Source organism: Schistocerca serialis, chromosome 3 (genome assembly GCF_023864345.2).
Source record: "Schistocerca serialis cubense isolate TAMUIC-IGC-003099 chromosome 3, iqSchSeri2.2, whole genome shotgun sequence".
NCBI classification, from domain to species: Eukaryota; Metazoa; Arthropoda; class Insecta; order Orthoptera; family Acrididae; genus Schistocerca; species Schistocerca serialis.
The window spans coordinates 1,007,327,537-1,007,352,930 of NC_064640.1; the positions used below are offsets into that span (position 1 = coordinate 1,007,327,537).

General features: G+C 42.3%; 1 protein-coding gene across 2 annotated transcripts in view; it reads left to right on the forward strand.

Annotated features, from left to right (window-relative positions):
* Positions 1-25,394, forward strand: part of LOC126471458 (uncharacterized) — a 1,143,134-nt gene that overhangs the window by 697,737 nt on the left and 420,003 nt on the right. For both annotated transcript variants that reach the window (XM_050099649.1, XM_050099650.1), the window contains exon 3: positions 25,037-25,152. In XM_050099649.1, coding sequence (XP_049955606.1) covers positions 25,037-25,152 — 116 coding nt within the window. The remainder of the gene's footprint in view (positions 1-25,036; positions 25,153-25,394) is intronic.

Here is a 25,394-nt window from a genome sequence, read left to right on the forward strand (position 1 = left end):
TTACGTGATCCAGTAACAAAAATTGCGTCGTTGACAATTTGAAGGCATTTGCAAGTAGATTCCTAATTACAGCTGACAATTGCAGCGTTGGTAAAATAAGAACTGGATAGCATCATCACTGTCAGTCTAATGCTTTGGCATTTATGTATCTCCTTTCCTTCCTGTGCATCCAGAGGTTTCTCTTCATGACAATCCTCAGCCTAATTAATCATTTTACAGTTCATTATACGTTCCAAAACCATGTCCCCGCTTCATCGGATTTTCACTGTCGTTTCCGTTTCTCGATCTATCGGACCTCACTTTTCGAATAGTCCTCGTAGTTACCACAGTGAACACGAAAATTGTTTACATCTTTCTGATATTAGCGTTTGGTTGAAGATAACGTTGCGATTAGGAGGCCCCACCTGCTCTGGTTCTAACTGCAGAAAAAGTCTTGCAAAGCAATTTTCAGCTCTTTCTCTCATATCTCTTTTATCGTTTAGGATCGTCTTTCCAGTACACCTGCGAATCCTGTGTTTGTTCTTCTTTTGAACACAATATTTTATTTATATTTCTTTTGAGTTTTAACATAGCTTGTATCATAAAAATAATACATCTATTTTCTAATAGTTAACCCTTATCACATTTGGCGCTAATTTTCAGGATGTACAGAGTCAAAAGAAAATTTACCGAACGTGGGGATAGAAAGCACGACTCTGGGTTTAAAAGTGTCGTGTTCTACCTAACTTTTTTTACTTTGAGAGAACGTAATTCGTGGATTTTGACAATACTCACTTACTCCGATGGTATATCGTCAACAGAATATTCATAAAGTTGATAGGCACATACTGTCCATCAGTGTTCAGTAATTCGGACCGCATATATTTGTCTTGCTTCACTTTCATTTAAAATTTGCTCTATTCCTTGGTCATTAAATATTACATTTGACATATTGCCAACATTTCTCTTGTGAGGTAATCTAGCATATTTTTTACATACTTAAGCTTCGATATTAGATCGGAATTAGATTAGGAAATGAGGCACTTAAAGTAGTAAAGGAGTTTTGCTATTTGGGGAGCAAAATAAGTGATGATGGTCGAAGTAGAGAGGATATAAAATGTAGACTGGCAATGGCAAGGAAAGCGTTTCTGAAGAAGAGAAATTTGTTAACATCCAGTATTGATTTAAGTGTCAGGAAGTCATTTCTGAAAGTATTCGTATGGAGTGTAGCCATGTATGGAAGTGAAACATGGACGATAAATAGTTTGGACAAGAAGAGAATAGAAGCTTTCGAAATGTGGTGCTACAGAAGAATGCTAAAGATTAGATGGGTAGATCACATAACTAATGAGGAAGTATTGAATAGGATTGGGGAGAAGAGAAGTTTGTGGCACAACTTGACCAGAAGAAGGGATCGATTGGTAGGACATGTTCTGAGGCATCAAGGGATCACCAATTTAGTTTTGGAGGGGAGCGTGGAGGGTAAAAATCGTAGAGGGAGACCAAGAGATGAATACACTAAGCAGATTCAGAAGGATGTAGGTTGCAGTAGGTACTGGGAGATGAAAAAGCTTGCACAGGATAGAGTAGCATGGAGAGCTGCATCAAACCAGTCTCAGGACTGAAGACCACAACAACAACAACAAGCTTCGATATACGATTTATGTTCCTCGGTTGGGTCTAAATCTTTTTTATACGCCTGATAATTAATAAAGTTGCGAAAGATGTACATATAAGCACTACAATCGTTTTGGGAAATAAAACGCACCTAATGCAGTCAGTTTCACCGTAGTGAAACGTATCTCCACTGGTTTCTACTTAGAACCATTATTTCTTTATTTCGTTATACATAGTGATGTAACTGTTGCATGTAAATCAAAGTATTAAAGTATCAACTAATACACATTGGTTAGCCAAGTTGGTATCACTAGCTCCTACGGCTTGCAGTATATCATTTGTTGGTATAATATCACTGATCACCCTGTACATAGTACAATTCAGTTTTGTTGTTGATTCGATACATCCTCCCATTTTTAGTCGGATTCTTTGCCTCCATTCTGGTGTTCGGTTCACTTCTTCCTAGTAAATAGTAGATCACTTTGTTGAATTTCCTATATTTTTACGTGGCTTTTTCCGACAAAGTAGGCTTCAACATGTTTTAACTTACAATTTATAGCCATAATATTTACAGGCTTATAGAGACTCACACGCTTTATTGTATTAAATTACAAGATGGTAATACCGTCGGGGTATTTGTGGAAGGTACTGCTGAGGAGTAAGCATTAGCCTGTCTGAGCACGACCCCAGGGCTGAGCAATGCTCTTGTTGCCACGGATTCTTCTCATTACTTCTGCATAACAAAGATGGTTCCCCATACTACACTATTCTGTAAGACTTAAGGTCGAGATAGATAAATAACATAATATAATAACTACTTGGTGGAGACGAAAGGAAGTACAGGAGCACGTTGCTAGTGGTCTCCTAGTCGGGCACAGAAAGTTGAACGTCACTGGCGTGAGGTAAGCGTGTCTATAGCGCCAAATGTGGCTGTCCCGCAACACGAGGCAGTTGAAGGAATGCGAAAAGACAGTTTGTGTGTGTGTGTGTGTGTGTGTGTGTGTGTGTGTGTGTGTGTGTGTGTGAACCAGTGAGCAGATACAGTTTACATGGTAGTGTTCTTCGTTACATCATTGCCCGTAGACCACATTTTCATGACTTCCCATGGGAACGAATTATCGGGAAACTGGAAAAAGAACTAAGTATGACGAGTGTAAACCAGGAGTTTGGTATTGTTTCAAGTACATGGGGAGCATTCGGAACGGCAGAAACTGCTGCCCAAAGGAGAGGAGGCGGTCGCCCACGGTCTTCTACAACAGCAGACTACCTATGCTGTGCAGCAGGCAACAACGGCCCCACGCCAAACATGTGGTGCAGTTGAAACCACATTTAACAGGACTACAATGCATGCAATCTCTCGCTCCACTGCGTGGGGGTGTTCTCTTTGCCCGACGACTAGTACAATTTTTTTCCGTTGACACCCGCACATCGGCGGCACCTTTAGTGATGGACTGGACCGACGAGTAGTGGCGCCGTGTGCTCTTCTCTGATGAGAGCACATTCAGTCTGAGCAGTGATTCTGGACGTCCCTCACATGGCGAGAGGTGGAAACACCTAATGCGCCCAGAAAAATTGTCGAACAAGATCATTTAGTTAGTCCAGGTATTGTGGTGTGGGGAGCATAATGTTCCACGGGCGTACTGGTCTTCAGATCTTTTAACACTGTACACCCACCAGTCTGTGTTATGGGCCCACAGTGCTCCTATCCCTGCATTCGACCCTGATGTCATTTTTATGGATGACAGTGCGCGACCGCATCGAACTGCGCAGTTATGGGAGGTCTCGGAACCCGAGGATATTCCGCGAGCAGTCTGGCCTGCCTGTTCCTCCAACTTAAATCCTATGGAGCACGTGTGGGCTGCGTGGGCGAGACGACCTGCAGCACGTCCACGTGCTTCATCGACCATCCAGCAGTTCTCAATTGCTGTGTCGATTAAATCGAACGCCCCACCAGAAGGACTCGGGGCGAGCGTGAGAACACGTTGAGGACATGCCCTGCTGCCCGTGCTGACAACACACCTTATTGCAAACCGTGTCCCCCATTTTTTATTGTCCAATGGGCCATTATAAATCGCAGCGGCTTCAGTATAATTGTTGCCTTTGAATAAAAGTGTCATTTTTGTTCGTCTCACTGCGCATTTGTTTCTATGTATGGTCCAAGTTTCATCGAGCTAGGTTGCTTGGCAGTGACACATCATGCAGAACTTACTTTCGTCATCAAGTAGTCATTGTACTCGGAAAGTGTAAGTTCCTCAGAGATATCCATTACCTATTAGCACCACTATGTCGAAAACCATTAAACATAAGCTCTCAGCTATATGTTTACCACCACGATACGGAATTCAACTTCCTTAATTGTCTTACGTGCTGAGGAAAGAAAGCGAAGAAAAACTGTTCTCACTTAAGCCACACCTAGAACGTTATACGTAACATCCTCGAGGGACTTAGCCGCTGTGAACGCATCGCGCGTGTTTGATACTAAATGAAGCGATCCCATATATTGAACACTTTATAGCATCGGTAGTTAAGCATTCCTGCGCCGAGTCCACACTTTTGTGATATTTACTTTCTGCCCGTTAAGTGGCTGTCTGCCGATAAAGCCGTCCTCACGTGGCTAGCGTCGACACGCCCTCCGCGTTACTGCTTCCCGCCTCCATAAACGATCTTCTGCTGAGGCTGTTTGTTATTGCTTCTGACCGCAGCTTGCATTTATTACACTCTCGCGACGTTAAGGTCCGACCCGTATTCTGAGTGAGGCTAACTTCTCTGTTTTCGAGGATGTAAACTGCTTCTGCTTACAGTCTATAGTCCACCTTCCGAACCGGAACAAAACAGCCCAATAAAGAGATACTCTGCTTATTTTGTGACCACATTTTATGAAACTTTGCAAATTTCTTGGCGGATTGTTAGAGATGTTGTAAATTAAGACCCTAATTTCGTATCTCCCTGCCGTCTTGAGCTTTGGAGTGTCCTGCTGCGGCAGGTTTGTACATTCGCGCCATAATTTCTAAGAATGGACACCTGACAAAATAATCACGACACACGTTTGCAAATGGCTACCGTTTGCCTCAAGTAATAGCCATGCGCGTATTGTATAGTCTACGCTGTCCACCGTCACAGTCTCTACTTCCCATCCTCTGCTTAGTAAACAAATTCTAACCCGGTAGTTGTTGTTCAGGTTTTTCTAAATCTTTTAGGACAATATCACGCTGATTACTTCAGGATTCATTGATTTCTTTCTCTGTACGACCTACTGAACCCGTGTTCAAGAGTCCGATATTAGCAAAGCATTGTATATCAAGAAACAAACTGTTGTGGCGTAACAAGACAGCTACGCCACACTGAAGTAGCCGAAAGGCACGCGTAATCTCTCTTAGGCTAGATAGAGGTCTGAAACAGGATACGTAATAAGTGGTAACAAGAAAAGTACGTAGCTGTTTTAATACTTAACTTTTAATCGTCCTTGTTGTATACATCGTTCTTGATGAGACATGTCATACGATAACTATCAAACTATGTAAGGCTAATGGCGCCTTGCTAGGTCGTAGCCATGGACTTAGCTGAAGGCTATTCTAACTGTCTCTCGGCAAATGAGAGAAAGGCTTCGTCAGTGTAGTCGCTAGCAAAGTCGTCGTACAACTGGGGCGAGTGCTATTCCGTATCTCGAGACCTGCCTTGTGGTGGCGCTCGGTCTGCGATCACACAGTGGCGACACGCGGGTCCGACATGTACTAAATGGACCGCGGCCGATTTAAGCTACCAGCTAGCAAGTGTGGTGTCTGGCGGTGACACCACACAAACAATACAGGAAAACTTTCGCCGGTGTTATAGTTGTTAATATTTGGTTTCTAGAGACATACCTTGCGTAAAAAACTGATTTGATTTCCTCTTATGGTAACGCTGTCAGCCATGTGTCTCTTCACTAGTTCGTCATCTTTCACAGGTCTACGCTTATTTATTTCTGTTATTATATTGTAGTTTCAGTAGTGATTCAATCATTATTTTCAGGCAGACACTAGCAACTGCGATCATATTTTTGTTGTTGCATACCTTAGCTTACAAGCTGCATGAAATTCTGATTAATACATTTTACCGTTAGATTAAAAGGACAAATACAGCACCTAATGTGGTATTATATTTTAACTACATTTTCTACGTTTTCTTAAATGTGCAGCAGGCGAAGGCATGCAAAATCATTCTCTGACCGTCCCATAAACCTTCCCCAGCAGCCGATCATACGACAACAGACCCTGTAAAATGTTTATAGCGCAGAAAACAAAGTTCGCTTTGACATTTTTTAAATAATTCAGAGCGAAAATCTGAGTTTGTAGGATCATAGGTTGCAGATAACAACATCATTGTGAAATGCTGGAAAATAAGCAGATGATTAAAGCGTGGTATAAAACTTAGTTAATGAACTCCAACATAACCAAATATAATACCGTTCGAGTCAAAATACGAAACGACTAGATTTTGTTTGACTACACAAACTGCTGAAAACAAAGTCATATATCTACGAACAATAATTCAGAGGTATGTAAGGTGGAACGGGTACTTAATTTTAGCTGCGGGGAAGATAGATGATGGACTTTCACTGGATGATTTCTAATAAAATGTCATTCATGCACAGGGGACATCTTTTTTTTAATAAACTTTCCGTGCGACGTATTATTAAGTATTGATCCTCAGACTAGGATAGTATGTTCGTCTCAGCTTGTTATTCAGCAAGACAGTGTCACAGAAGTATCTAACAACGACTGGGGGGAAATGTAAAGGCTTACTCCGAAAATTATGAGAGTCAATTTTCGATGACGAGTTAACATACCACATCCTCCCATATAAGTCTTCCTTAAAGACCGTGACAGTCATCTTAGTGAAAAACGTGTATTTACGAAGGCGTGCTGACAGTAATTCTCGCCCCCATACCAACCTCGAATGAGATAAGAAATAGTGTTAAGCTATATGAGTATCTATGTACTTTCTGGTTCAGATCATGCGGTTACTTATGGATCAAAACTGGAGATAGGGACTGAGGTGCCTCAGAGATAAGTTGAAAAGATGTACCGTGGTCAGCTGCCTAACCGTATTACATGCAGCACTATAATGAATGCAGTCACACAGTTCCACACACATAAGAAGTTGTAGAAGATGCGAATAGTGTGCTTTGGCATGTGAAGTGCCCAGATTTGTCGTCGACTGAACGCATTTGGTGTGTACTGGGCTCACGCCTGCTCCCTTTACTCTCCGACCCAACTAGTGCACGATCTGTGCATGTGATTGCAAGAGAACTTTTCGAATAATCACATATGATTTACTGAATATTACCATTTTAATTCAAACCATCGTTAATTTCACTTAGGGGATACGTAAGTACGGACATAATGCAATTCACTTAGAAATCGTGACAGATCATTTAGGACTTGGGAAAGAGGATCTACTCGTTACAAGATGTAAACTGACGGATCAAATACGTAGGGATACAAGTGTAAAACTTAGTGTATTCTTCATCTGATACATTAGAAAAGTTTTCTGTTAATTACGTCACTGCTTTCTTGCCCCTGTGAAGTATGAGCTGTAACTATTCAGAGAAGAAGGTGGTAACGATATACGTTTCTCCCACAAAGGCAGGAAAATTACAGTCAGGAGAATGGAGCGCATTTAAATGGACTCATTTTGGTTTCCACTTTGTCAGAAACAAGAGAAGGCTCAACAGTATGTTGTTGACCATGATCCGAACTTAGGAACTTCACAAGGGGGACAGCTCAGAGAGATTTATGTGTATTTCATAATTTAGTTCAAAAATAATCGTCAGTTTTCAACTCAACTAATGATTAAATATGAACATGAAATGTGCTGAAGACTCATTAGAGAAATACAAATAACAAACGTCTGTGTCCTTTTAAAAAAAAAAAAATCTAGATTGAAGGCAAAGGGGGTAGTCCAATATAGTTCTCACTACTTCATAAACTTTCCAAATTAGTAGTTGTATAAACAATGGTGCAAAAAACCGATAGATATCCCTGTGGTCATTTTCTTCAGTACTTCTTCGATTGCCGACAGAAACCACAGACACCCAGAACAATTCCAGCAGTGCACTAAAGTTTATAAAAATATCTTTAAATCTGCATATTTTGTGTGGTATTAAGAGTCTTGTTTAAGTTAACATTTAAATCCAGAATCAGATTTTTTTTTAAATAGCCTACGACTGAACTGTTCTCCTCTGTCTCTCAAAGTTGATACCCTTGTCTGCTAGCAGATAAACCTCTAAGAACTGGGAAGTTCTGGATAGGAATTTGCAAGCTGAAGCTTGGCTTGGCTCTAGGATACGTGATCGGCCTGGGGCAGCTCACTGCACAGAGAACTGTGGTAAACAAATAAATACGAGTGTACAGCTCTTTGCACGGCATATACAGGGTGGCCCATTGATCGTGATCGGGCCAAATATCTCACGAAATAAGCATCAAACGAAAAAACTACAAAGAACGTAACTTGTCTAGCTTGAAGGGGGAAACCAGATGGCGCTACGGTTGGCCCGCTAGATGGCGCTGCCATACGTCAAACGGATATCATCTGCGTTATTTTTTAAATAGGAACCCCCATTTTTATTACACATTCGTGTAGTGCGTAAAGAAATATGAATGTTTTAGTTGGACCACTTTTTTCCCTTTGTGATAGATGGCGCTGTAATAGTCACAAACATAGGGCTCATAATTTTAGGCGAACAGTTGGTAACAGGTAGGTTTTTTAAATTAAAATACAGAAAGTAGGTACGTTTGAACATTTTATTTCGGTTGTTCCAATGCGATACATGTACTTTTGTGAACTTATCATTTCTGAGAACACATGCTGTTACAGCGTGATTACCTGTAAATACCATATTAATGCAGTAAATGCTCAAAATGATGTCCGTCAACCTCAATGCATTTGGCGCGATACGTGCAACGACATTCCTCTCAACAGCGAGTAGTTCGCCTTCCGTAATGTTCGCACATGCATTGACAATGGCTGACGCATGTTGTCGGCGTTGTCAGTGGATCACGATAGCAAATATCCTTCAACTTTCCCACAGAAAGAAATCCCGCACGCGAGCTATATGCCGGACATCCATCATGTTGGAAGTACATCGCCATTCTGTCATGCAGTGAAACATCTTGTAGTAACATCGGTGGAACATTACATAGGAAATCAGCATACAATGCACCATTTAGATTGCCATCGATAAAATGGGGGCCAATTATCCTTCCTCCCATAATGGCGCACCATACATTAACCCGCCAATGTCGCTGATGTTCCACTTGTCGCAGCCATCGTGGATTTTACGTTGCCATATAGTGCATACTATGCCGGTTTACGTTACCGCTGTTGGTGAATGACGCTTCGTCGCTAAAGAGAACGCGTGCAAAAAATCTGTCATCCTCCCGTAATTTCTCTTGTGCCCAGTGGCAGAACTGTACACGACGTTCAATTCCTGGTGCATAGGAATATGATACGGGTGCAATCGATGTTGATGTAGCATTCTCAACACCGACGTTTTTGAGATTCCCGATTCTCGCGCATTTGTCTGTTACTGATGTGCGGATTAGCCGCGACAGCAGCTAAAACACCTACTTGGGCATCATCATTTGTTGCAGGTCGTGGTTGACGTTTCACATGTGGCTGAACACTTCCTGTTTCCTTAAATAACGTAACTATCCGGCGAACGGTCCGGACACTTGGATTATGTCGTCCAGGATAACGAGCAGCATACATAGCACACTCCCGTTGGGCATTTTGATCGCAATAGCTATACATCACACGATATCGACCTAAACGGTCCATTTTAACACGAGTAATGTATCACGAAGCAAATACCGTCCGCACTGGCGGAATGTTACGTGATACCACGTACTTAAATGTTTGTGACTATTACAGCGCCATCCATCACAAAGCGAAAAAAGTGGTCCAACTAAAACATTCATATTTCTTTACGTACTACACGAATATTTAATAAATAATGGGGGTTCCTTTTTAAAAAAAAACGCGGTTGATATCCGTTTGATGTATGGCAGCGCCATCTAGCGGGCCAACCATAGCGCCATCTGGTTTCCCCATTCAAGCTAGACGAGTTTCGTTCTTTGTAGTTTTTTCGTTTGATGCTTATTTCGTGAGATATTTGGCCCGGTCACTATCAATGGACCAGCCTGTATATTAAACCAGCAATCACTATCTCTCGTTTCAGTGTAAACTTCGCGTCAAAGCAAATCATCTGCAGGCTTTGCCAAGCCAAACTCTTCCACATCTCGTCCACCATGGACGCTCGGTCATTCCGCTTAGTATTTCAGCCTATGTGAGAACAAGAGAGGTCTCATGGTTAATACAATACAGCCCCCAAACGTTCCTTCAGGGCCTGCGGCTATTATTCCCCCTGTCTTTTCCAACTGAGCCATAGCTGTCCGCAGCTCGTGGTCGTGCCGTAGCGTTCTTGGTTCCCGGGTTCGATTCCCGGCGGGGCCAGGGATTTTCTCTGCCTCGTGATGACTGGGTGTTGTGTTATGTCCTTAGGTTAGTTAGGTTTAAGTAGGTCCAAGTTCTAGGGGACTAATGACCATAGATGTTAAGTCCCATAGTGCTCAGAGCCATTTTTTTGAGCCATAGCTCCGTCTTTAATAACCTCGATGAACGCCAGACAGACTGCAATATTATTCCTAGTACGTGGAAGAGGTAGTGATAGGTTACATTATTGGGCTATGTTTTCTGGTTATCAATATCAGCTATCAGGAAATTACCCGAAATCACAGTTAGTCTGTCCGGTCCATTACAGAGCCATGTGCAACTGATTGTACTGATCGAAGCATAGTAATTTCAGAAAAATTGGGAGCTCTGTCAACATGTTGTTCACAGCAGCTGAATTTGCAGTGGATTTTCTTAAATTGAAGTATCTGAAGTCCACCATTGACACGGTGACACATGAACAGTGGCGTAGGTACGTAATTTGCAAGACGGAGTCGTCTTCACACTATCTGGCAGCGGTCTAACGCGGTGAAATCGCACGTCTCGCCCGTACCGCCCTCTACTTCCGCGGTGTCGACGTATCCCAAATCGGACATCATCCTAGTCGGAAGACAGGAACATCTAGTACAGCATTATTTCTAACTGAATCGCTCAAGGGAGTCTCTTACGGATGTAGACTCCTCTCGCTCGAGATAAGTGTACACAATGGCATTTAAGAATATGATTTCCCAAGTGAGTGAGAAAACAGTACGTAAAGTAGACGAGCCTTCCCGACAGACACGCCAGGAAGTCTTAAGAACTATTGTGTCCGTAGATGGTACGACGTAGCTTGGTTCACTATAAACACTCCAGTTATTTAATATGGGAATAAAACCGCAACATATTTATTCACAATATGTACAGAATAAAGAAAAACGCAGGGTGCCTCGGAAGGAATGGTAAGTATTTAGGGATATGACAGGAAGGATCATTCGAAGTAAAAAAAAAAAGTCTAGTAAACAAGGGCTTAAAATGCATATCTTAAGAGCTATGAGCACTTCGTCATCTTCGCTGCTGTGAAACAAACCTCCTCTGCTGAAAGTTCTCTGCTTTGTATATTTTGGGAGGAGGCAGTATGGACCAAAGAAAGAAGTGTAGTAAACATCGTTTCTAAAATACCTACCTTAACCCTAAAATACTAAATCCTCGTAAGATTTACGATTGCAGTTGGTACTAATTCGCATTTCCCGCCAATTTGTAATTGCCAGTACTGAGTGTTAAATAGGATATTTTGTACGTATTTTGAACGTGACATACCATTGGGGACCTTTCAATTGTAATTAACTAGAGCATAAACTACAAATTACGACTTTCTTTGAATGAAATATGGAGTAATAAAATTTAAGATGACCCAAGTGTGTTGGGGCAATGGTTAGCACACTGAAGTCGCATTCGGGAGGACGGCGGTTCAAAGCCGCGTCCTGCCATCCTGATTTAGGTTTTCCGTGATTTCCCTAAATCGCTTCAGGCAAATACCCGAATGGTTCATTTGAAAGGACACGGCCGACTACCTTCCTCATTCTTCCCTTATCCGATGGGACCGATGATCTCGCTGTTTGGTTCCCTCCCCCAGATCAACCAACCAACCAAAATTTACGATGGTTTAGTAAGAATGTAACATTTTTCTTCATTTAGTGTCCTAAGGTTAAGAACTATGAGCGAAAATGAACAAGTGAACATAGCTCGCAAAATGTGCATTTTAGATCCCATGTTTACCAGACTTTTGGCTTCGAATGATCGTTCCTATCAGATCCCTGAACATTGACCACTCCTCTGAGGACACCTTGCATGCGTAATTTGGATCACTGTGAATTCGTTCTAGCAACGTCTCTCACACATTTATCGCTGTATAATTCTATAATTATTAATAACGTCGTGCACTGTTAGTGGTGATCTCACTGTAAGTCCTGCCAGATCTAATGGGAGAGTTCGGTGAGCTGCGTATTAAAAAAGACTCTCGGACGGATACATTTGCATGCAGCGTGTGGAAGGGAAGACGGAGAGCCCTGTTGGTGCCCAATTAAATGATGCGTCTTCTGCGCAGATTTGGGCGACGCGCGATGCACCTTGTGCTCTCGGCAGACAACTTGAACATAGCATTCTCCTCCCCACCCCACCTGAAAAAAATAGAATGTAGCCCACAGTGGCCCAAAGAGTGCGCGCGGTCTGTGCCGTGGTGCAGATGATGGCGATGCGCTGTCAGATGACGCCACCTAACCAGCGTCACAACATTCACCACGCGAACCACCGGTAACAACTGCCAAAAAATGAGAGGTAGGGCGTCCATAGAACGACAGAGTAGCTGCAGCAGTGGCACTGCTCAGGACTCCCAAATCTGTGATACTGATGTAGGCCTGTCTGTGACTGACGTCAACGGCTGTGGACGTGGCAGCTTAGGCGGGTATCGGTCCACCTCTGTGGAAAAGGTGTCAGGTGATCCGCGCACCTGAGCATCAGTCGCTGGCAAAGGTCGCTCAGGGGCATCAGTCTGGGTTGCAGGCAGAGCTTCTGAAAAAACTGAAATCTACAGCAGATCACAATAAGCACGAAATAGGATACGATTCTGGTGCCCGATGGGTGCCCGTTTTTCCGCGAACGGAATAATGAGCTCGGCCAATCGTCTGAATGACGATGCCGGATTCCCAGTTGTGAAGTTTGCTATGAACACGGTAGGAAACTTTGTCGTCTGTGCGAAACTTCCTTGCGAAGTTAGCTTCTGAAGCGCGTTGGTGAGGGTGAAACAGAAGCAGCAAAGTGCGATGACGACTACCATGTAAAAATTCAGCCGGCGAAGGTCCTGAGAAATAATAACAAAGCATTTTCCCTCGAGTGCGAAGTACGAAACTTGGAAATATGAGCCTTGAAAGTGCGAGCGAAACGTTCGGCTTCACCTTTCGATTTAGGAGAGAATCAAGCCGTTCGGATGTGGTGAATCCCATGTTATTGGCAAAATTGTTGAAACTCCAATGAGGAAAACAGCGGACAGTTGTCCGAAACGATTGTTTGTGGTAAACCTTTTAGGCAAGCGACAAATGTGAGTGCTTTGATAGTGCTAGCAGTGATCTTCGAATCCATTGGAATGACAAACGTATATTTACTGTATGGATCGACGATAATTAGCCACCATTTGTTCCAGAAAGGACCCGAAGAATCAATACGCTAGAGGTGCCAAGGTCAAGGTCAATTAAAAAATTCTTCGCGTGGCGCTGCATGGTTGACGGAGCGTGCATGGCAGTGTGTAGTCGTTGTTCAATCTGCTTATCGTAACCGTCCACGTAGCTACAATGCAGGGGCACTAGCTGTTCAGTTTTACGATTCTCCAATGTCCTCTACGTAAAAGCCTCAAAACATGTTTCTCAAAACATGCGGGAAGCATGCTTCGGGTTTGTTCATGAGGATTATGCAACAATATCACAGCATTCTGCAGAGAAAATCTTGCGCGTTGCGCATGGGATTTGCCCACTAATTCATCTGAAACTGATTCCGGATTACGAGGCCAACCCATCCGAGTGTAGTACCTGAGGAATCGTCTTGACTAATCCTGTTCAGTAGCATGTGCGAACTGTCGAAAATCACTGAGAAAAGGATACAGTGCTTGCGAATTAGATTGATCAATATGAAGACAAGACGCTTCTGACGCATGTAATTCCGGATCGTTACCCAGAGGTAAACGAGATAGAGTGTCTGCGTTGGCATGCTGTGCTGTAGGCCGATAAAGAATATCAGACTGGTAGTTCGAAAGGAGTAATGACCAACGTTGCATCTTCTATGCTGTACGATCAGGGACATCTTTCGTCAGATGACAAAGAGCAGTCAACGACTAATGATCAGTCACGAGAAAAAATTTTCAGCCATGCAGATATTGATGAAATTTCGTGACGGCTCACATGATGGGTAAGGTTTGCTTTTACAGCGGACTGCAGTTGACTTGGGCCTTGTTCAAAGTCTTTGATGCAAATGTTCCAGGGGTTTAGGATGAGCAGTTTGCTAGTGGTTTTGACCCCATATGCACGTGACAAAATATATTTCACATATATTTAACATATTTCACACTTATTTGTGCACGTATACGTCCAGATCTCTTGCGAATTTCGCGCTGCACTTTCAGTTTCACGCAGCTCAATGTTTATGGCGACGTATCTCCTCATATATGTGCTGTACAACGATATAATTTTAGAGGTTCATCCACTGCTGTATGTGGCTCTTGTCGGCGAAGTGTGTTACGAACAGAATTAGTAGTAAAAAATGGTTCAAATGGCTCTGAGAACTATGGGACTTAACAGCTGAGGCCATCAGTCCCCTAGAACTTAGAACTACTTAAACCTAACTAACCTAAGGACATAACACACATCCATGCCCGAGGCAGGATTTGAACCTGCCTTCATTGAACCACTCTAGTCAGTTATATAAAGATTTATACAAGTTGTTGTTATTCAACAATACAGTACAATTCAATAATAATTCAATAAGACAATTCAATAGTACAGTGGCTATACAAGGACTGTTATAATTTATTATTATATGAAGGATATATTGCTCTTCTGACTGCCCAATACTTCTTCATTGTTTCAGATAGTTTCTTTCTTTCTTCGTCTGAGATCACTCTTCCTGTAGCCCTTTTGTTGCTCTTCGATTCTTGTCTGGATTGTATGTCTTGCAGTATTGTGGTGCTCTCTGTTCTGTTTTATAGATCATCTACCGTAATCTGGAGTTCTCTTATATCTTCCTTAATTTATGTGATCCATTTAATTTTGCGCTTACTGTTCCACAATTTTTCTATTAGCCCCTTACCAATTCTGTTTTCTGGTGTTCTCTTCAGATGTCCAAAGGAAGAGATATGTTTCTTCCTTATCGTGCTCGTTTTATTTGAAATTTATTCTCCCATGCCCATTTGCTTGATACTTTTTATTTAAGCATGCCCTAATTACTCTTCTTTTTATCTTTAGTATTTTGTCAATTTCTGCTGTATTAGTTGTTTTGAAGATGGTTTAAGGGCTGCGTTAAGTTATTTCTGGTTGCATTTTATAATGATTTATTTTGCGTGTATGTAGCTTTTTTGTTGTATGTGATTATTGGTAATGTAATTTGCTAAATATTTAAATGTATCAACAATTTTGAGTTCTTGTTCTGCTATGGTAATTTTGTTTGCAAGTGGTGGGTCAGTTAGCACAATCTCTGTTTTTTCAAATGATATTATGAGGCCACTTTTCTGTGCTGCTTCTTGTAGTGGTTTAATTTGTAGCCTGGTTTCTTGAACATTGTTGGCTGGGAGAGCAAGATCATCAGCAAATCCCAAGCAGTTTTAACTTATATCATTTTCAGCATTTCCAATTCTTGTGATCTTTGGATTATTCTTGTACAATTCTGTTTTTATGTATTCCAGTGCACTGTTGCACAGTGGTGGTGATAGCCTGCTTTTATAGGTAATGTGACAAACATTCCTCACATAAACTTCACTTTCGATGTGATGTTGGTGGGAGTCCTATTAATGTACTTGGTTTTAGGTGGAGTCCCAGATTTCTTAAAATTTTTAATACTAAAGGTCTATCGAGACAATCATATACCTCCTTAAAATCTACAAATGATGTTGCCAGGGTTTTTTTCTGTTTTCTTTAGTATGCCAAAATCAGTTTTAGAGTAAAGATCTGCTCTGCACAGCTTCTACATCGTCTGAAACCTCCATGGTACTCACCTAACACCTGTTCTAGTTGTTCCTTGATTCTTCGGTGTAGTATCTTGGATAAAATCTTGTATGTGACATCTAGGAGATAGATTCCTCTGTAGTTGCACAGTTTGCTGTTATCCCCCTTCTTGTGTAGTGGGTGGATGATGGCCGTGGTCCAATGTTCAGGGAATTCTTCTGTTACCCATATTTTTCTTAGAGCCTTGCGCAAGGTATTGACTGTGCCACTTGAGAATTTCCACATTTCAGCAAAAATCTGATCTCTTCCACATGCCTTATAATTTTCTTGTCCTTTGTGGACTCTTTCTACTTCTTCGAAAGTTGAGGGTTCTAATTTGTTAGGTTCGGTTTTAATTGGAATATTTACGTCAATTTGTAAGAGTTCTTTGGCTTCTTCATAATTCAAAAATTTATTAAATGTTTTTGTCATGATATCAGCATTTTCTTTGTTCCTCTGTGCCATTCTTCTATCTTCATCTTTCAGTACTAGTGTAGGAGGCTCATACTGTTGTAGTTGTTCCCCAAAAATTTTCTAGTTATTCCTGGAATTGGTTTTGTGCTAATTATCTTCTACAGAGTTTATTATGTCTTTGTGGAATCCTTTCTTAATTTTCCTAATGTTTTGCGTGAATTTTTTCCTTTCATTTTTGAGCTTGATGGCATTTTCCTCTGTTTTGTGTGTTTGAAACTTTAAGAATGCTTGGCGTTTTTCCTCAAGGAATTTGACACGTTCTGTAGTCCACCATGCACGTTTTCTTCGTAGATTCAAGGGAGATAGGTTCTCGGCTTGTGTCTTGAAACTTGGACCAGTTCTTCTAGATCGCCTGTTACTTTAATGGTCTGTGTTATTTGTTGGTATTTATCATTTTTAATTAGGTTATGTGGGTCGTACTTCCTTCTTGCTTTATTAATTTTTTCCATTTTTTTCGTTAATGGAGTGATTTCATTTTAATTTTAATTTAACATTTCAATAGTTTAACATTGTAGATTTCCTTACGAAAATTTTTGTCTATTCAGATGTGGTCTAGCTGCCACTCCTCCTTCCTCCAGTCTGGTATTTCCACGTCTTTAGTTTATTTGGCTTCCTGTGGAAGTATGTTGATTTAGATATAAGGTTGTGTTCTCTGCAGAGTTCTACAAGTCCTTAACCATTCTTGTTTGTAAAGTTATATGAACTCCATTTTCCAGTTATGTCTTCATATTTCCTTTCTGTTCCCAGCTGGGCGTTGAAGTCTTCCAATAAAATTTTTACATTTCTTTTACTTATTCTGTTCACAGTTTATTCGAGAAAGTCCCAAAATTTATTTACCGCTTCCTTTATTTTTGTTAGAAAACTTTTTTTCATAGGAACATGACCATTTATAGTGGTGTAGGTTTTATTCATTGTTTCAACAGTCAGAGTTTCAACTACTGGCGAGGGGAGTGGCCGCGCGGTTAGAGGCGTCATGTCACGGCTTTCGCGGCCACTCCCGCCGTTGGTTCGAGTCCTCCCTGAGGCATGGGTGTGTGTGTTGTTCTTACAATAAGTTAGTTTAAGTAGTGTGTAAGTCTAGAGACCGATGACCTCAACAGTTTGGTTCCTTAGGAATTCACACACATTTGAACTTTTTTTTTTTCAATTCTTGATGACATTGCTTGAAAAACAGTTACTGAATTTATTATTTTTATATTGACTATAAATTCAGTTTCAAATCGGGGACATTTCTTCATAACCCACTGTCCTGATTTCCCATTATAAAGTCTATACTAATGAGCCAAAACATTATGGCCACCTGCTTAATTTTTTTTCTTCTTCTTTGGGACGAAATACATTACTGGTTCTGCATATCAGGCATCAGACAGTTTGTCGGTAGGTTTGTCGAGGTATGTGGCATTAGATGTCTACGCACATGTCATGTAATTCGTGTAAATAACGGACCACTGATATGCGTACGCGATGATGGCGTACCATAGCTACCCAGATGGGTTCCAAAGGATATAATCCAGGTGAATTTGGTCGCCGAGACAGCAACGTGAGTTCATGATAATGCTCCTCAAACCGCTGCAGCACGGTTCCAGCTCCGAGACACGGATAATTATTGTCCTAAATCATGACAGCGCCGTCGGGGAAGACATCAGGCATGAAGAGATGCATTCAGCGTGTTTTCGAATATACCACAGATCCCAGGCAGGCACAAAAGGATGTTCCCCGTAGCTCCCATCAGCTCTCGTCAGTGGCACGCTTCATGTTTCGAGCCGCCGTTCACATCAGTGACGGAGCTTGAAGAGACGAGCATCAAACCATTGTAGCAAAAATGTGATTCATCCGAAGAGCCGACACGTTTCCATTGATCGACGGTAAAATCCCGATGGTCTCATGCCCACTACAATCGCAATTGACGATGTTATTGGGTCAAAAAGTAAACGCGTCGGAGTGGTCTGCTGCGGAGCTCCATGTGCTATGAACGATACGCTCCGAAATACTTGTGCGTACGCCAGCATTGTGCTTTTTCGGCAGAGATGACACAAATCACCATCTGTCCTATTTTACCGAGCAGACAAGCTTCCGAACCCCACGTTCTGTGAAGAGTCGTGCAAGTCACACCATTCTGCTCCTAGTGGCAGTTTCAACGTCTTTCTACCTCTTTCCGTAGATGGTCGCAACAGGAGCACGTGAACATTCGATCAGCTTCGCCGTTTTTCAGGTATTTGTTCACAGGCTCTGCGAAATAATAATCTGCCCTTCGTGAGAGTCGCTTATCTCAATGTATTTCCCCATTTGCAGCCCATACCTCCGCTAGGGAGATCCCCCGTACGCGTCTGCTCCTCTTACATACTTCTGTTGCCGTGTCACGTGCCCGCAACGCCACCAGGCGGCAGTGGCCATCATGATTTGGCTTATCAGTGTGTATTTCTGTGATTCAAACGGGTCCTCCATCGTGTTTCTCGTTTCTTGAAGCCCGGATATTAGAATTTTTTATTCATTTTATTTACCTACGAAATTTTTAAGTTTTCCAGTCTTAAATAGTGAGTTAATGTTGTGTGTTTCTGTATAATTTCATGGCGAACCTTCTTCTTGTGTGTTAGTGTGCATTTTCGTGGTTGGAAACGCACCGCTTCATTGCAGTCCTCTAGTTGGCTAGCCACCAAATACGATGTAACCTTTACTTGCCTTATTGGGCAGGACAGTGGTATTTTTTTCCAAAAAGAAGTTTCCATATTTAACTTTCAAAGGTAATTAACCTTAGCTGGAGCAAGCTCAGATTTGCAACTACGTTTGTTAACCGTAGAAGGTGTGTCTGATTCGCAAGAGCCATTTTATTTGACTCGAGTCCACCGGTAAGCCGGTTAGGATCTCCTGTCCGTCACCTGTGACGCGACACGTAGGAATATCACCTCTCCTGTTTCGGCAGCGGAGTAGGTTCGTAGTAGTGAATTAAAACGTCATGCACGATGCGGCAGTTTTCCAGGCACCTCAATATTTGACGTCATATCTACTGAATTATGTGTCGTACAATGATACTTTTTGTAGGCGTATTCAGCGGCAGATGTGGACACTGTCTGCGAAAAGTGTTGCAAAACAGAGTTCGTAGCAACGAACCAATAAATTAAAATGTCTGGCGTGATGCGGCAGTTTTTCGTGCATTTCGGTGTTGATGACGTCATATCTCCTCAACTGTATGTCGTACATTGATATAATTTTTCTGTACATGTGAATACTGTCTCCAAAATATGTCGCAAATACGATTAGTAGATAAAAGAAGTAAGAAATTTAAACGTCATGCTTCGTGCGGCAGTCTTACTGCGCGAACAGCGAAACTGTAGTAAGCGATAAACTATATTCCTTTCATCATTTTGTGCGGGTCGTCATCGAGAAAAGGTTTCACAGAAGTTTGAAATTATATGTAAAGTTTGTTGCAAATGCCGGCCGGAGTGGACGAGCGGTTCTAGACGCTACAGTTTGGAACCGCGGGGCCGCTACGGTCGCAGGTTCGAATCATGCCTCGGGCATGGGTGTGTGTGATGTCCTTAGGTTAGTTAGGTTTAAGTAGTTCTAAGTTCTAGGGGACTGACGACCTCAGCAGTTAAGTCCCATAGTGCTCAGAGCCATTTGAACCATTTTTTTGTTGCAAATCTCTACGCGCTCTGATTCTTATATAGTGGATGTCTAAAGTATGGGTATTCGCGTGTCGTAGGTTGCACTGCTTTTTCATTCTCCAGGGAAGGGATGAGGTATATCTACAAATGGTTCAAATGACTCTGAGCACTATGGGACGTAGCTTCTGAGGTCATCAGTCCCCTAGAACTTAGAACTACTTAAACCTAACTAACCTAAGGACATCACTCACATCCATAAACGAGGCAGGATTCGAACCCGCGACCGTAGCGGTCGAGCGGCTCCATACTGTAGCACCCAGAACCGCTCGGCCATCCCGGCCAGCGTATATCTACACCCTGGAGCACACTTTCTTCTGTGATCGAGAAAACGAGTGTTTGACATTCTCATTCAATGGAGAGCCTTCAGACGTATACTTCACGGTATGTTAATTCTGTGTGTGTAGAACCAATGGGCACACGAGAGTCGCACGCAGCGAATAGGGGTGCTGCACTCTACAATTTCACGAGAGCACGCGATTACCGCCACCTTCTCTACACGTTTTCAATAACCCGTACGTCTTCATTTAGTGATTAACCTCGACTCTGGAACACTGCAACTGGCACGGATATGCTTCTACGGCGATTTGACGCCGTGTATAGCGGACACGACTGGTGCTACGCGCGCCATGGTGTCGGCTTCCACTGTCCGAGATTATAATGAGCACGGGAACTCCATGTATGGTGTGCTGAATGGCAAAGCGTAGTGTTTTCGGACGAACCCCACATCAACTGGTCATGTAGTGAAAAAAGAAAGGAGGACAATTCGAGTTGGCCGTCCCGTCGCCAGCGAGGTTATTATGGATGGAGCACGAGCTCAGATTGCGAAAGGACGGGGAAGGAAATTGGTTGTGGTCTTTCCAAAGGAAGCGATACCGATTAAAGAAAATCGCGGGAACTAAATCTCGATGGCCAGACGGGGATTTGGCGGTCGTCCTCCCGAATACGAGCCCAATACGTCAACAACTGCACCACCCCGATTGGTCCGTACAGTGATGGTCACATAAGTGTAAGAAACGCAACAATGTAAGATGCGCAGACGATGAACATCATGTATGAAGCAAAATGCTTCAGGTTTTCGTGTCCACTTCTCGATGTGTTGCCAGTTGGCTTTTTCCTGGGGATCTTCAGCAGACGTCTGTTTAACGGTTTTTCTGGCGTTTTGCCAAACGTTCACGCGTTGCTGGTCCGCCACCGGCAGTGTTGCGCGAGTCTTTGACACTGCCAGCCACTCGTGCTGCCGAAGCGACAGAAAAGTCGTTAAACAAATTTCGGCCAGGGATCCCGAGGTAAAGGCCAGCGGGCGACAAGTCACCAAGTGTGAGGCTTCGGCGTGTCGTCAGATACAACACGTAACCTCGTCTGCTATGTGCTAAGGGCGATTTGAATAGCAACAGCCACGTAAGGGAGGTTTTAGAGCACGAGGTTGGTCCCATGCTTCAGGCAGCTGCACTGCCGTATTTCTGCGGACAGTCCCTTTCCACAGATGGCAAGGAATGTGCAAGGCATTTTCGAAGTGAACTACAGCTTCCGTGGCTTGCACGTTCGCCCCACATGTCATCTAGGGATAACATCTGGGATGTGATTGATCGAAAACTTGTTGGTCACGATCGTTCTGCAATTATATTGACCTCCATTTATATACTCCATATACTCCGCAATCCACAGTGCATGGCGAAGGGTGATTCATAAAAATACTGCAATTTTCTGTCCTATTTCATTCACGTACTGAGCGAGAGGAAATGACAGTCTAGATGCCTCTGCACGAATCCTAACCTTTTTCATCTTTTTATAATGATCCCTGTGCAAGATATACTCGTCCGCTGGTGGCAACAAAATGGTTGCACAATTTTCTTCGTACAGGCTCTCTAACTCTACCCAACAGTGTTTCGTGAATGTTACGCCGCCTCTCCTGCAAGGATTCCCATGTAAGTTCCCAGAGAAATTCTGTACACTTCGGTATAGGCTATACCGACTTGTTACCATCCTGTCAACGTGTCTCTGAATTTGCTCAATGCCTGTTATCGTGTCTACTTGATAAGGACCACAAATAGCGGAACAGTACTGTAGACTTGGTTACAGAAACGTTACAGTTGCAATGCACTTTCCCAGAACCCTTCCAAAATTCTAAGTTTTTCATTCCTCTCCCATAAAATTGATTTTACGTCACTGTCCCGTTTTATACAGCTTCTTTTTATTACCCGAAATGCTTACATTATGTGAAGTGCTCAAGTTATTCGCAACTAATGTTGCACTCGGATTATATATGGTTCTTTCTCATTGTTGCAGGAACACTAAGCCACATTTAAAGAGAGCTGCCATTCATTGTACCCATGTCTTTGTCTAACGACAATACTCGTCTATAGACAGCTGCATCGTTAGCGAGCAGCCAACAGTGCTCCTGAACCTATTTGAAAAGTGTTTGTGTACATTAGGAATAGCAGATGTCCTGTTTCACTTCCTTGGGCAGATTCCATAGTAATTTTGTCCCTGTTGAACATTTGACTGTCCAGTATAGTGTACTGCGTTCTATTATTCCAATATTCATCGATATAGTCACATATTTACAAGGCTAATCCGTATCAGTGCGTAGTCGACAAAGTGACACTGTGGAACTCCTTCTGAAATCTAGGAAGACGGTGTCTACGTATTGGCCTGTATCTGTTTTTTGCAATACGTTGAGTATGGCCTTAATCTTCCCTACCACCGAATTGTGCGACAACGTTTTCTATTATATCCAAAACCTCTCATAGTTTCGTACGAAGTGAATGATTGCCGGCCGAAGTGGCCGAGCGGTTCTAGGCGCCACAGTCTGGAACCGCGCGACCGCTACGGTCGCAGGTTCGAATCCTGCCTCGGGCATGGATGTGTGTGTTGTCCTTAGGTTATTTAAGTTTAAGTAGTTCTAAGTTCTAGGGGATTGATGACCTCAGAAGTTAAGTCCCATTGTGCTCAGAGTCATTTGAACCATTTTTTTGTTGAGTATGAATAGAGCAAGCTGTTGATGTTTTGCAGACTTGCATGCAAATCTTGTGGAGCGAGATTTTACAGAAAAATTTGTCACATTATTTGAGCCCATGGTGTCTTGGCACTATACTGAATTCTTAGAGACTCAGGTCATGTATAGTTGTGCAGTTCTGTAGCCTCAGTCATTTGTATTTTGTAATGTATCTGCTATTTGGTATGAATTTCATTTGAGTCGTGTGTATGCTTCTTGGTGCTTTTATATACTATTGCAGACAGAAATTTGTTTCTTACCTAAAGCAAGTGTCCTCTCTTCGTCAAGTAAACCAACACTGACACTAATACTAATTCTAATAGCTTCTGTATCGGGGACGTAGATAATGTTCCACAATCGGCGTCATAAAGAATTACCCGTCATTTCCTGGCACTGTTTTACTGTCAATAGTTAATTTTGTTAATTGTTGTTAGTGTCATTTTTAGTTTCGGAGCATAACTTTCTTAGTCTGGGTATTTATGTTGATTCCAGTTTCCATAGGAGTACTGTCGGTGATTTACGAGATTTTACAATTATTTCAAAGAACGTGGTCTCTTCGATGCAATACAATGTTCTGCATGCATCTGTCATTACTGAATTCTGGAATTTGAGAAATTCTTTCCTAGCTTACGTACAGTATTAATCCCATGCCACCAGGCAACTTCCTTGCGATCTTCTTGTGTGATTCCCAATTTCTCTGGCTCCAATTGCCATATCAGACTGCAGTTTTCACACATAAAATGACTATTCGTAAGCCGAGTCGTATAACTGCCAAGTCTTGTTACAGCGTTAGTATAACATTTCTTGTCCTTAGCGACAATGTAAAAGTATCGATACTTCTTGGTATCGAGTACTTTCGTAGCAATACCAGTACTTTTTTACTCGACACTGTGCAGTTGATACTTTTCGTCATATCAGTAGTTTATAACAGGTATCGCATCACGGCCCGCTCACTCAGCTCGAGACGTACAGAATATTAAACTGTTGCTTAACATTTTGAAGGCACTAGAACATGTCACCAAAGATCTATCAGGTGGGCAGTATGAACTATAAGCAAAACTATACTAATAATCGACTGCTAAAAAATGCAGCAAAATTGTTTAAGTTAGCATTATGACAGCACTCACAACAGTATAGTAGAGGCTGTAAAAGATGAGCGAAACAAGGCAGTAGAACGCAGATATGGACAAATTGAAGATAATCGTTTGCTGCAACAACCTGTTTGCTTGACCCAAGAATCAAAAACGTATGTCTTAAAGATGTCCCAGAGCTTGTACTCGGCCAGAATCTACAATAAAGTGTTTATCAGCAACAGTGAATCTTGAAACGTTACGTGACTTTTAGAATCATCATAAGAGACTAGGACACAGCAAACAAAAGAAAAACGATGGAGCATTCGCTTCTTTCGATCCTATTGGGGTAAGCCTTTATCTGGCAACATGTGTTGATCACTGTGGCCTAATCCTTTAGATCAATGGGAGGAATGAAAGTGTTATTCTCTGAGCTGTTCAAGCTAAGCGAAAGCATCTGACAATTCCAACAACGTCAGTGCCCGCTGAGCGTTTATTTTCAGAGGCGGCAGTTCAGAGTCACCTAAAAGGTTATCAATGGAACGATCACATAAAATATTATTTTTGAGTGATTGTATAGAAGAAAAACGTGACCTTTTTTTCACATTAAACCCTAATCTCCGTTCCTTCCTGCAGCTGGTTTTTGTTATTCTTGCTGTATTTCGTATTTCAAGCTCAAAATTTTAGAAAATAGTGATCTACAATGAAAAAATTGCTTGATTTAGCTCTTGTATTTTTCTACTTAAAACTTGTGAAAATGGGATACCTCTTTGTTAAAGATACGTGGACACATTGGAGCCGATAGAGAATATCTAACTTTTTTAGTCAAAGGTAAGTTTCGATAACTGAAGATATCAATAATTGCCCTTCGTTGCTTGGCTTGTAAAGGCTAAGCACTTGTGTACCTGTGTCTAATTTACTTTTCATGATCCAGCCTTCACACATACTAAATTTACGGAACAGTATTGCTGTGACATACGTATTTGGCTGTAGTGTGTTTTACAACGCAGTGTTTTGTTTTTCCAGCGCTTGACACGCCGAACGTGACGGTAAAGAAGCAAGTGCTGGAGCTGCTGTCGGCGCTGTGCGTGTACAACGCGGAGGGCTATGCCAGGGCTCTGGACGCCCTCGAGCGATACCAGGTGAGCTCAGCCGCTCTCACCCACTCTCTCGCCTTCACACTCTGTTTGCTTACAAAGAAATCTTCTACTTGCCTTCCCCGAGCGGTTCCGTATCTGTTTTCACAGCACTCCCTTTCACGTAAATCTCACGTAATGACCGTATCAGAAGGCAGTGTGTGTTCACAGTTTACAAGTTTGCTACTGGAGCCGTCTGAAGGCTGTAAACGCTGACTGGCTCCATAGCTATAAGCTCCATGACAGGA